Source organism: Stegodyphus dumicola, chromosome 10, assembly GCF_044657685.1.
Source record: "Stegodyphus dumicola isolate Sdum_Otavi_A_Nest chromosome 10, ASM4465768v1".
NCBI lineage: Eukaryota > Metazoa > Arthropoda > Arachnida > Araneae > Eresidae > Stegodyphus > Stegodyphus dumicola.
The window spans coordinates 98,697,881-98,712,564 of NC_140777.1; the positions used below are offsets into that span (position 1 = coordinate 98,697,881).

General features: G+C 37.8%; 1 protein-coding gene across 1 annotated transcript in view; it reads right to left on the minus strand.

Annotated features, from left to right (window-relative positions):
• The window catches only part of LOC118192011 (uncharacterized), an 88,337-nt gene that overhangs the window by 22,781 nt on the left and 50,872 nt on the right, over positions 1-14,684 (minus strand). The window contains exon 3 of the mRNA XM_035362890.2: positions 5,154-5,277. Within this exon, the coding sequence (XP_035218781.1) occupies positions 5,154-5,277 (124 nt within the window). The remainder of the gene's footprint in view (positions 1-5,153; positions 5,278-14,684) is intronic.

The following is a 14,684-nucleotide window of genomic DNA, read 5'->3' on the forward strand; positions in this document are numbered from 1 at the left end:
ATAAAAATCATAAGAAAAATACCCAGAAGCATTAAATCATCTGTAAACTGAATATAAAGATCATAAAATACGTTTTATTCACTGAAGGACATTTTAGAAATTCAGTGTTCATATTTAACTATATATTTATTAGAGGTGGAATGAAAACTCTTTTATAAATGCAGTTTTACACTTTAAAACGCTTCCAAAGCTTGAAGTGAAATGCTGGTAAAGTCCTATTCTTTTGTTGACACAATCGAAAACTGGAGAAAAATTAAGAAACGAGCAGTCGTTTACATTATCATCTGTTATTTTATAATTGAAAGTTGAAGATGATTTCTCCCTTTTTGGCTTGACTCATAATCATGGTGACGAATACTGAGGAAGATGGTCGAGTCTCTGATTTGATAATATCCTCTAATCCCTTTTGCGCGGTGATAACGACATCCGTTACGATTGTATATGAAGGGCCTTGAAGTCGCTATTTAAAGCTATAGACTTCAATAATTATTGGAAGTATAATATGAAAAATTGGCCTCTCTGGATAGGGCCGAAAAGTACACATAAGGAATGTTACACGTACTTAAGCAAATGAGGGCTGTCTTCCTAAAGGAATGGTTGTTTGCATGGAGACTTTCTCAAAAAAATTGGCTGGTGTTCGTATTACACATGGGAAAAACCACGAAAATAGTCATACAGCTGGCCCGTTTGACGGGATTTCAACTCGAGATAAATAACCAGTGTTCGATGTTCGAGCGATTCCCAAAAGGTCTAAGCCAGGAATTTCTCGGATCGATGAAATTTTAAAGGGGTCGACTGGTCATCGGTAATCAAATATGCACCTGCATTGAAGGGCAGTGTATTAAAAAAGGGCATAAGTTGAAATTGAAAAGGAAGATGTTGGAGCATCTTTCTGTTTGTTCCAACTAATTTTGCGATCCCAATTACCATGAAAATAAGGTGTAACGTATATTCTGGGAAGTGAACCATCCTCACCAGAATAGCTAACCATCGAACAAATAAATAACAGAATGAAAACTCTTCTCACCATTTGTGACTGCTTACATAAAAATATACGAACACAAATTTACCATTCAACCTGGACCCTGTTTAAAACTCAAAACCTCTTTTCAGAAAGGATGTAAATTCAACAGTAATAATGTAACCTTGTAGACTGCAAGATTTCCTTGACCGCGACACGTGAGGTCAGGCGCAAGTGTGAGGGCGTGATAGAAAAAATTGCACACTAACCATCTGGCCTCTTCAGATGCCTCCAACTGGTACTTTATTTGCAATTTTAAACATGTTATAAGAAGGCTACAAATAGGTTATAAGAAGGATACAAATAGATTACAAGACGGTTAAGAAGTTTAAAAAGAAAGTTACAAAGGTTACAAGAATTTTTTCATGGAGTCACTGTGTGCACATTATGTGTGTGTGATTATGGCAAAGCCTCGAGGGCTATCTGCCTAAGGGGAGGAATGCCTTCGTGACTAACTTTCTAAGGGAAATGCACATGGGGAAAACCACGAAAACGCCCATGCAGCCAGCCCGTTCGCGGGATTCGAATCTCGGACCGAACTACCAGTGTTCAGCGACTTTACCGCTCGGCCGCTGGTGAGCATTTGCACATTATGAGAGTACAGTTAGAGGGTGACCCAGGTTGAGGTCTTATTGACTTAGACAATCGACGATAAAGTTAAGTCTTTCGATGTTGCACCAGAAATCTTTTAAATTTGATATCATAGCTGACACTTTTGTGTCTAAAGTTACAGGATCCAGACCGTTGCAGAATTTTGAGCACACACCTGCACTATGCGTGGGATTACCCATTATCATCCGTACTACCCATTGGGCCTCCGTTTTCTCAAAATGCGATTTCTTGCTACCTAAGTTATAAAATGTATAAGGATTTATTTATTTTTAACTAACCAGTTATTTATGTTCAATAGCTTTTACATTTACTGTCTTTCTTCTTTTCGATTTTCTCGCCAGAATGCAAATTTTAGCTCACGAGCATTCAAACGAGGAAGAAAGAGATAGTATTTAAAGGAAGTGTTAGATTGTTGAAATAGAGCGTGTTCCGCCTGCTGAAGGCCACGTTACTAGTTAAATTTCTTAGATAGCAGTCTGTCTGCGGCATTGTGTTATTCTCGCCACTAGGCTTGTCACGTTGGTATTAGATTTGAGTCAACTTGCGCATAATTCATTCTGTGTAGAATTCATTTGACTACTTACGATACTTAAAATTCATTACTTTTATTTCTATACTTAGAATTCATTACTTTTATTTCTATACTTTTATCTATACTTAGAATTCATTACTTTTAAGTTACGCCATAAATGCTGGCTCTTTTATGAGCACACAAAGTGCCTTCTGTTAAATTACTCTGAGTTTAATATGAGGGTCTTTTATAACCTTCGTACGTCTCCGCCTTTTACTGGACGCAGCGACAAGTCGTTTACGTTCAGATTGGGTCTTGAATTTAGTTTATACTGCAAAAAAAAATAGTAAGACTTTATAAATGTTTCTTAAGTGAGATATGGCATTTTTATTAGAAGTGCTTATGTTGTATCACCTTATCAGGATGATATCGTTACATGAAAACTTGGCATCTTATTCCATTTTGCTCATTTCGGGGATCAGAGAACTAGGGTCAGTTTTCTTTCTATTTTTCTAAAAATACAATAGATTTTGACGTTGTAATTCTTTCTTATTGAGCTTATTTTTATAGTCTCCAGTAATTTATAGACATCGTTATCAAGATCCATGGTTTTATCTACAATATCATCAACAAATATGTCTCAAAATACCGAAAGTATCTGCCTGCAATCCAATCTGGCCATCCTTTATCCCAGCCGAAGTCCTGGTCCTGTAAGTCACTTGCTGCCAGGGTTTGTTAATGAGTTAATGGCTTGAAATAATGAAAAATGCAGGATTTCCTCGGGTATTTTTGTTTTAACATTTTAACGCCAGATTCTGAAAAAGTATTCGCATAATTACCCTCCTCCTTAACGCGTTCAGAAAATGAATTCTCCTAAATTTTAAAATGAATTCGTCCACGTAGTTTTATTCACAAGGACAATCCTTCGCAAACTACCTTCGAAGAACACGCCGCACCTTTCCCTTCTGACTCTTGAACTTTGTTCCTATCTTATGTAAGTGCTGACCCATCACCGCGACACGAACCGACACGAACCGACGTCCGAGTCTACGATTTCGCCAGGTCGACTATACATTCGCCTTCTCTAACTGTATATGACTGATTCGAGGCCTGAGGAGTAGTAAAGACAACAATGAGAACGGACGAGATTCGAGCTACAGGGAAGTACAAATGGAACTATCTTATTAAATATTACTTCATATTCTTATCGGAATGTACATTCCTTGAAAGAAATAATATTTTAATGTATACTCTTGCAAAAAATTCGAAGCACGAAGAAGGACTTTTGCGATCGTGACGAATTTTGGTATGCAAAAACATCTTGATCGAATATATAAATTATCAAATTTTCAAGGCAAATGAACAGGAATTGCGTTCATAGCGCGCATTTGTAGTGCGCAATTCGCAAAGTATAAAACCAGTAACAGAGGTGCAAAATTTATCTTTTTTTTGTTGCTGCCATTGTAATTCCGCAAAGAAGCAACTAAAGATGCCATTACGACGATACCGAAGACCTTACAGACAATTAAACGACTTCGAACTTGGTCGCATTGTAGTGTTGCGTGAAACTGGGTGGTCATACCGAGCAATAGGCCGCCACCTGCAGCGTGCAGATACTGCTGTGCAAAGATGTTGGCAGCAATGGGGTCTACAAGGTCATTGCCGACGAAATGAAGGCTCTGGAAGGACAAGGAGCACAAATGCGAGGCAAGATAGAATGATTGTTCGCCAGGCTCGAACCGCACCAACGGTATCATTGTCGACTATTCACTACAACCACACCTCCCGTGGTACCGTCCACCGTCTCACGGCGCTTGTCTGAGGCGGGGTTACGCTCACAGAGGCCTTTAAGACGTTTGCCTTTGACACGACAACATCGACAGAGTCGTCTGGATAGGTGTCGCAGCCGATCATCATGGCTGCCATCAGACTGGCATCTTATAGTGTTCAGTGACGAATCCCGCTTCACTCTTGACGCAGATGACCACTGTGTTCGTGTCTGGAGAGTACGGGCCCGGCGGTCCCAATCAGCCTTTTTTACAAAAACATAACCCTGATGTGGTGCTCTATTTCTTATGACAGTAGACCATCTTTAGTCATCCTCCATACATCTTTAACAGCTCAACAATATGCTGATACCATCCTGCTGCCAGTTCTATTACCCTTCATGGTACGCCATCCTGGGACTATTTTCCAACAGGATAATGCCAGGCCACATCCCGCTCCCATATCTCTGGACTGTCTCCGTGCGGTTGATACTCTTCCTTGGCCAGCAAGGTCACCACACCTTTCACCAATCGAGCATGTTTGGGATATGGCAGGCCGCCAGATTCGGGCACTACAAAATATCGCAGATATGGAACGACAACTGATGAATGCCTGGCAGAATGTGTCGCAGAATGACATTAGGAACCTCGACCACCCCTTGCCTCGACGAATTCGAGCATGCATTGCCGCCAGGCGCGGTTTGACCACCTACTAATTTCAACACACAATGGGTGATTGTGAGCCGTGAACAGGTACTATGACCTTGATTTTTTCATCATTTTATTATCTGTGTATGAGCTATTCATATATTCAATTCCATTAAAAACAACCACTTCCTTCATCGTGCTTCGATTTTTTTTTGCAAAACGTGTAGTTTATCCATATCCTTACCATGATGCGTCTTTCGGAAATTAAATAATTTGCTTCATTTTCCCCTCTCGATTTTCGAATGATAAAAGGAGTAAATATAAAAGGAAAATATGAGACGAAATATGGTGTTAAAATGATGTTTCCAGAAATCTCTGATTGTTAATTAAGTAGCATAGTTTACCACAAAGCATCTTTGAAAGTAATAGGTTGCCGGCTTGAGTGTTCGCAACTTGAGACACCGTTTGCCATTCGAAGCGTTTTTTGTTCAGATAATTTGTTCGTTAAATGAGGCCACTGTACCTAGAATGAATTTCTTGTTTATAAGCATGGTGTTGTTTACATAAATTTTAAGAAATTCAAAGTCAATCTCACCTGTCTGGCTTGTTGACTTTCGACGTCAGTGATATCGGCCATTGCGAGTGTCCTGGCCTGTAATTTCCTTTGGCAACAGAAACAAATAAGGAAAAGCAGTAAAGTGCTGCCACCGAACAGTGATCTAAAAGAAAAAGTATTACAAATGCTAATTAAGGATTCAAACAATAAATAAAACAGTATATACATTCTGTGTGTATATGTTCTAATGACTGCTCGTTGAAAAATTACTGCTAGAAGAAAATGTGTAGTTTTATTATTAGAAGGAAAGATTGTTACTGTAAGTAGGCTTAGACTGTGGTGAAAATTTTAAAAGAAAGCGAGTGGCTTCAGGTGTTCGCGAAATGATGATTGGAGAAGGAAAAGGGTGGAAGATGAAAAATGGGTGACTCGGCGTGCTCACATGGTGGAAATGATAAAGCTACAAAGAAAAGAAAAACATCTGCTTACGGGTTTGTAATGGATTGAACTCACACAGACCCGATGATCGGTTGACAAAATTTATTATCTCAAAATAAACACTTTACAGTTCTAAATACTTTCACAAAAGTACTCGTACTTATCTTTTCAGTATCACACAGCACAATCATTAGCTGTTAATTTAAGCTGCTAAGAACTCTAAACACAACGCAGTGCAAAGCTCAGCTAAAAGACGAAGCTTGCACAGAGATCTTTCAGTACTCCAAAGTCAGCACTGAATTGCAATCTGAGAACAATTCTGTCTCCGGTCCTAAGTATAGTTTTATAGTTTTCCGTATGCAGCCACAAATTTTCCAGTGCCTTTCATTTCTCAAAATAATTGGAAGGCATATATGGTTAAAGTTACATATAAACCAGACACAGTAACAGTTGCATACATGAATTAGACAAATTAGCGTTCGGATCTGGTACCTTTGGCGATTTCTTGCTGAATCTGGTGAGAAAATTAGTCATTAAAACCATCGCCAGCTTTACACTATCTTGACAAAGCCGTTTACCTCAATGTTAAATGGACCTGGCCCTGTAAACTTGTATTTCCAGCAGAGCTCCTTGAGGCATTTCATGTTATATTATACAAGAGATACTACGATTTAAATTATAACATTCGTAACACTGACTACTTCCAAAGGACTGCAGATCCTGGGCAGTACAATCCCTGAACAGGAAGCCATACTCATAACTAAAGTAAATCAATTCAGTACTAAACTAAAAACTTCTATAAACAATATACATCAACTCAAGCAATAAATCAATAAATAAATGCATAAATTTACAAACTGATATACACATAGGACCATTGACTATTTACGTTAGATAAACTATGGGTACTACGTACTATTGTAGTAAAGGACTAGCCAGTCGGAACGAAATACTTTAAGTTTAGAATTTCATGACAGACAGATTTGAACTACTACGTCGTCCAGCTTGTTTAGGACTGCATAAGGGACCCTCCCAGGGTGATTGTAGATTAGGAGAAAATCCTCTCCGTCGAATCAGACTCCATAAATATACACTTTCATCTACCTTGAATAGCTGTCTTGTAAATGTCGTGTCGTATCGGTCTTCAAAGTCCCTGTCGTAAAGTTGCTCGCTGTCGTGTAAAACTGTGCATTGAAGCCATGCACACGAAGGTTACAACCGTACAGCATCTGGAAGAGGAATAGCCAGTAGTCTTGCGGAAAGCGTTGCGATAGGCCAGTAAGATCACAGATAACGTCTGGTCCCAATCCTGTTGGTATATGGAAGACATCAGCTAGAGATTGTTAAGTATAGTTCCATTAAACATCTCTATCATGCTGTCTTACTGCGGATGTAAAGGTGTCGTTTGGGTTTTCTCTATGCCGAGTAGTTTGCAGAGTTCTTTAATTACAGCCGATATAAAATTCCTTCTTTGATCGAAATGTAACTGAAGAGGCACTCGGGGCCTGGAAATCCAATGCTTATCATTCCCTGTGCCATCTCTACAGCGTTTTGATCAGGAATAGAATTCACTTCAGGCCACTTTGGAAAGTAACCAATGGCAACGAGGATGTACTTATTGACATTAGTACTTCATGGCAGAGGTCTCAGGAGGTCGAAGACGATGCGTTTTAAAGGCATACCTACATTATAACTTTGCAAATTCCCTCGGCTGCGTTTCTTCGGCCCTTTTCGGCCCGAATAGGCATCGCAAGATTGGTACTATTTTTGCACATCAGCCCCTGCATTACAGCGGTAGAAGCAACGCTATACAAAGTCTTCATTATTCCGAAATTGCCGTCTATTGGACTGCTACGTAATTCATTAAGAACGCGTGGAATCCGGGATCTTGTAAGTGTCAGCTGCCATCGGAATACCTTTCCATCACCCGATTCGAACTCTCGGTGCAAGACGCCAATGCAAATATAGAGTGCGTCCTAAAGAGCCCAGTATTGTTTGGTCTTAGGACTGTAGATTGAAATATTCTGGGAGGTAGGTTTCCCATTCAAAGATTAAGTCGCCGTCTTCTAACTGGTCCTTCCTGAATTCGTCACGCTATGGTTCTGTTTCAAGCTCTTTTGAAATTGTAATTTTACATCGATCGGATTAACCAGGTCATATTTGGCTTTGACCCTTAAACAATACCTCGAGCTTCTGGGCAAGGTCTTTTAGACAGGGCGTAGGCGTTTTCGTGTGACGATCCTTTTCTATGGCGGATATTTATATCGTATCCCTGCATTCTATCTATCCATCCGGCTATTTTCCGTTAGTGATTCTTGAAATTTAGCAGCCAGGCCTACGATGCTTGATCTGTGCGGAATTTTTGTTGCAGAGGAAATGTTCTATACGCTTTAACTATTGAGAGAATCTCTTTTCGGGTGACAGTACGTCCTCTCCTGTTTAGTACATACTTCAAAATGCGACGACGCAGTTTTGACCGCTTATTTTGTGGAACAAAACAGCACCAACATTCTCATTGTTCACATCCCTGCCAAAAATAAATGTTTTGTTGAACTGAGGACGTGTAGGATGGCCGCAGATGTTATAACATTCTTCAATTTGTTAAATGCTCTCTTCACATTCTTTAGACCACATAAACATTTCGTTGCTCTCTGTCAGCTTCTGAAGATGATCTTGAGATGGAAGAATTGTCCATAGAAATTATCCTGAAAAAGAAAGTGCAAAGTCCCAGGAAACGTCGAAGTTGATGGACATTTTTGGGGATTCTTTGTCCTTCACTGTCAAACCATTTTTCTTGATTTGTACACCAATCTTCGGCAGAGTTGACATATACGAGGTAAAGCACTTCTAGTTTTAATAATTTACATTTGGCAGGACTGAGTTTTGGATTTGCTTCCTTTAATTTCTCGAGCAATTACCTATTATTTTCGAAACGCTATTCAAAACTTTTCTTACGATCATGGTGTGTAGAGACATTAGGATTTTTTGGAAGCAGGAGATGTTAAAAATGAGCTATGCTCTCACCAAGATTCGAACCACGAAATCTCGAATGCGAGTCGAGCTTGCTGACCACTACACCACTACTACCTACCACGAAGGCATGCTAAGAAGGCGGGAGAAATACCTTATATACTCCCCCTTTTTAAAGGGCGATTGGTGATTAGGGGACCCAATCGCCAAATCCTGGTGGTCAAGAATCATCATTCACCACCTTTTAGTTCGGGCGCCACTGTAGAGACATTAGGATTTTTGGGAAGCAGGAGATGTGAAAAAAGAGCAGTGCCCTCGCCGGGACTCGAACCACAGACCTCTCGAATATGCGTCGAGTGTGCTGACCACTACGCCACGACGGCATGTCAAGAAGGTGGGAGAAATACCTTATACCATCCAAGTTTATCACACAATGAGACAGCTTCGTTAAAAAGAACTTTCAGCACGATTTCCATGAGACATTTGAATGTGGCCAGCGCATTACAAAACCCAAACTCTGCTCGAAAACTACAGGTTAGACTTCGAAAACCTATCCGGCGCGTATTTTCTTAGACAGTCTCATTAAGCGCGTATTTAAAATGAAGCTTCTGAATGTCTGGCAATCTCCACCCCGAAAGAGGACACTAATTAGTTTCTCTCTCTCTCTTTTTTTTAGTCCAAAGGGGCAATTTGCCCTGAAGGACTAATAATTTCGTTTTGGCATTTTGCGTCGAAAACTTTAAAAGGCTGTATCACATTTCAAATCGTTGCCACCACTTATTATCGCCCTGTCTTATATTTAAAGAAATTAAATAATGAAGAACTGCATAAATGTATGTATGTTTGTCGCATTATGATAAAACAACGGTACCTAGAGCCATCAAAATTTGAATAACGCAATCTTCCATAGAATATGGGCATGTGGAAGCCCTAATTTGAATTTAAAATTTGTTTTATTATCGATTTCAGATTTTGTAACACTTCAACGAATATTTGATTAAAAAACTAAACGATTTCAAAGCGACCAATGGCAACACAGTACGAAAATAAAACATTTTTATCTCCAGCGCGCGAGACTATGTATCGGAAATTCTAAAGCTATACTCATTTTAAAATTAATTTGCGATATTGCTGTTGAACTGAATTTAATAGTTTGAGTACGTAGGACGTGATATTTAATAAATAAAGGTAACACACAAAACTTTAAAAAAAAAAACTCCCCTTTCGACGAAGTTTAACCCTTTGCATTCGAGCGGTGCCTCCCAGGCACCACTGCATGTGATGCGATAACTCGAGCGGTGCCTGAGAGGCACCATTCCAATCGATGTGTTTATTTGTGTTTGACCTAAGGAATATCGCTTGAGAGATCTACTTGGCCTTTTGTAGATCATATTACGAGGTGTCTGAATAGCTATAAGGATGTCTTATCTCAAATAAAGGTTGTCTTTGCAATGCTTATGCGATTAAATGTCTTATCTCAAAAATACTTGCGACCGCGGGTAGGACTCTGTCTTCGACATCAGTTCGAACTCAACCTTCTTGCCGATCGCAGTATTTCTTTCAAAGTTACTGAGCCCAATAAGTATGGAACACGACGAAGTAAGTAAGTAAGTAAGTAAGTTTGGGCTTCCCTGCTCCGGGAACTAAATCCCACTACAGGTCTACTCTGAGCCCAATAAGTATGGAACACGACGAAGTTACTTCTAGCGAAGATGAGTTTTTCGGCAATAACGAACGAAACTACATCACTACGTAGACAGCTTGCCCATGAAGAACGAAGTGATGACGTTAGAGGAGCAAGAAGACGAAAAATCCGAATAATCGATAGTGAATCTGGAAGCCAAAGTGATTGTACAGAAGGGACTGAACCTTCAGAAGGACAGTGTGTACAGAATCCGAAGAAATCCCCAGAAGAATACCGTTTGTATCCGGTGAAAGACAACTAGGACCGGAACGCATTTGCACACATAAAAGAACCAATCGATTTTTTCAAATTATTTTTCACCGAGGAATTAGTTACTGACATAGTGCAGGAAACTAACAATAACGCTGCAAGGAAGGTGGAAGGCAAGACCTTATCATCCTGTTCTATATGGCGATCATGGTACGATGTAACAGTTATCGAATTTTGGGCGTTTATTGAGGCAATCATAAATATGGGGACAATGTCACTGGCAAACATACAAGAATACTGGTCGAAAAATGATACTAGTTATATTCCGTTTTACTCAGACACGTTTACGAGAGACCGATTTTGTCAAATATTTTGGAGACTTCATCTCAAGACAATACCCTCAGAAAACACAAACCCTAGAACCCGTTTGCAGTTAGTATCTGGTTTCCTCGAGTATATAAATGAAAGGTTCTTGAATTATTTTGTACCCAGAGAGCAGATTTAAGTGGATGAGTCGACTGTCAAATTCAAAGGCCGCATATCATTCATTACATACAATCCAATGAAACCTACAAAATGGGGTATTCGGTTTTTTACGCTCGCAGATTCAAATACCGGCTTCATTTGCGCTATTCTGCCGTATTATGGATCTCTAACAACAGAGACTTTGATAAAACCCGATTTACCGATATCAACCAGAATACCACTACATCTATACAAAATGATACAGGATAAAATCCCGGTGTTCAGGGACACCACATGTTCACGAACCGTTATTATACGAGTTACATATTGGCGGAAGAATTACGCAAACAAAAGTGCCACTTAACTGGGACGATCATGACAAATAGAAAGCACCTGCCATGTGAAATACGAAAGCCAAAATTTGAGAATCGACTCACATGTGCATATCGTAAAGGTAATATTTTGGTTCTTGCGTGGAATATTTGGTCCTTGCATATATGTATGTATGTATGTATGTTCCTTGTATTGCGAAGAATCCGCGGCACCAAGAGATAAAAAATTTTGAATAGACGTAGTTCTTTCCCCGAACATAGAAGCCTCAGAGTCTGAATTTCGAATTTCGAAGTCGTTTTTGATTTATTTCCTATTTTGTAGGAATTTAATGAATTTTTTATTAATAAACTCAGAGATTTGAAAGTGAGTCATGGCAGCAATGGTCAGAATAAAACAATTTTGGCTCCAAAAAGCGAGATAAAAATAAAAATCTTTCAGTTTTAATCAACAAACTCCGCTATTTGAAAGCAATGTGTTGCCCCTACTAAAATTAAATATTTTTTATTTTATCCACACCAGCGCAATGCCATTCAGTAAAGCCTAAGATTCTTAACTTTCAGTTTTAATCTGAAAGATTATAATTGAGTAACAAACCGAACGATTTAAAAGCACCAAATGTAGTTCTTAAGAATATTTTCCTACTTTTTAACATGATTGTTTTAAATTTAAATGCATTAAAATCATGAGCTATCTAATCAGAAATATAAAATATTACTAGCTGGACTCATTAAAAATCATTGTACATTTTTCTTTTTTATGGTAACTATTTTAGATGATTGGCCGTGCAAGTGGCTAGTAATATTTATAATTAGCCTGACTCACAGTCTGGTATTGTAAAATTGTATTGTAGTATTGTAAAATTGTCTGGTATTGTAGTATTGTAAAACACAAAACTGGGATCATCTGAGTTCAAAATAAATTTTCTGACATCAGATTCAAAAGTCATGACTAATCTTCTTCTTTCGTCCATTTGTTGTGGAAGTAAAATTATGGCATTGTTTTCGGAGAAGGATATAAACAACAAAGCATTGTTCATCTCGAAATTTAAATATGCGTCTAAGATTCCTATTTATTCTCATGCATTTTGGACGCCATTTTGCTTATTTATGACATCATTGTTCCGTGTGATGTATGAATAGACATAGGGATGTTAACACAGACTTAAAGCGTTGAATTCCTTTTCTCAGATTACGCATATACAAGCAAACTTTAATATGTATATATTTAAGAGTGATTTTATGAGATTTACGTTATATTAGAAAAGAAAAAGGGGAAAAAAATGTGTGCGGAATGGACGCACTGAATGCTTATGCTTACAGAGTGTTAAGTGTTGCCATACTTTTTTTTTATTCGCTACACAATTTATATTAGGGATGCAAATTACGATACCCAGACGTGCTAAGAATACCTTCACCTGTAAAATAATTGTTACTACTTACAGTGTAAAAATGTTTACAAAATGTTGCTTCTTTTTTAACTCTTTCTGCATATTTATTCACAAAGTTTATACGAATTGTTAATTAATTCAGAGCTGTTAGCTGAAAAATATCAAAATGTACAGTTTAATTATTCTGTGTTTTAAACCCGTGCATGCCAATCATTTGTGAAGCAATTTAAAATGGAATCTTAAGTTTAAAGATTTTTATTTTAGAAATCAGGTAAGATGTGTTAAAAATTAGTTAATCTTAATTTCCAAACATTAGAAATGGTTTCCAGAATTGTTTTATGCTTTTCTTCAAAAAGAGAGTGGGTCTTAGTTTCTAAATATTAGAAAAGGCTTCGAGAAATTTCGTTCATGCTTTCTCTCAAAATCAATCTGGAGAAATATTACTTTTGCTTTCTTTAAAAAAGACAGTAAGTCTGATTTTATAAATATTAAAAATAGTTCAGAAAAATTTTGTTTACGTTTTCTCTCAAAAAAGAAAAACATTGAGCCAATATTTAGAAATACTAAAAACTGCTTAGAGAATTTTATTTATTCATTCTGTTAAAAAAACTGTCTAAATTTGCAAATATTAGAAATTTTACTTACTCTTTTAATTCAAAAAGTTATTCTAAATTTACAAGTAATAGAAAATAATCATAACAGAAATAACTAAGAAAACATCTTCATGAAGAAAAAAACAAAACAATTAAAAGAACGTAAAGAAGTATTAGTGGCTAAGACAAGATCGTATAAACTGACTGTGATGATATTTTACAGAAACTATGGCAAGCTCTACAGAGAGTGTTTACACATTATTAATAATTATTAATTATTATTAAATGTTTGACCTGATAGTCTTTCTTTCTTTTTTTTTTTTTTTTTTTTTTTTAACTATAATTCTGCATCAAGATTTTTATAACAGAAAGTCTTTCCTCTTTCACTGCTACTCAGAGTCCATCTATCGAGGTGAATTTATAGAGACATTAGGTTATTTCGAGGCAGGAGACATGAAAAATAAGCATTGCCCTCGCCGGTGCTCGAACCTTGGACCTCTCGAATATGCGCCGCGTGTGCTGACCATTACACCACGAAAGCATGCTAAGAAGGCGGGAGGAATACCTTATGTACTCCCCCTTTTAAAGGCGACTGGGGATTAAGGAACCCAGTCGCCAAATTTTGGTGGTGGAGAATTATCCTCCACCAGCTTTTCTTTTACTTTCGGGCGCCACTGTGGAGAAATTAGGTTATTTCGAAGCAGGAGACATGAAGTGCCCTCGCCGGGACTCGAACCTCTGACCTCTCGAATACGCGCCGAGTGTGCTGACCATTACACCACGAAGGCATATAAGAAGGCGGGAGAAGTCCCTTATAAGTTTTTGCTTACAAAGAGCTCTTTTCGGGAGACCAAAGGTAAAATAGTCCAGAAGGTGCAACATCAGGGCAATACGTTAAAAAGGTATGTATGCAATATCTGTATCAGTCGCTATTTTATCAATGAATACAGTGGGAGTTTTCGAAGTGTGACTTGTGCTTGATAAATTTTCATGCTTTGAAAGTCATCGGTATAAAGAAATGGAATTTCTTCTGTAAGTACCGTCTGTTGATAGTACGTTTGATTGATTTTTAACATTTTTTCTCACTCTTCTAATTTTTTATTTCCCGTTGTAAGAGAATTCTGCGATAATCCCCTTACTGAAACTTTCTTTATATTGACGGAACTAAGTTAGTACATTTTTTTCTCTTTGTTTTCAATAATAAATAGACCTTTGTTAAATCTCGGTTTATTATTTTATTTATTATTGCTACAGATGTATTTAAAGGCTTTGCAATTAATTTCTGTGTCGGCGGGCTTTCTCTAGTTACAAAAGATTTAACTTTAGAAATATTAGAAACAGTACCATTGACAGGTATTCATTTGGAGTCATCTTTCCATATAATACAAGTAGTAATGATTTATAGTTTTTCTCTTCTGATTAGTAATGTTGCTTATTTTGCACTTAGAAATTTGAACACCATGCATTTCACAACGTTTTTGAATTATGGA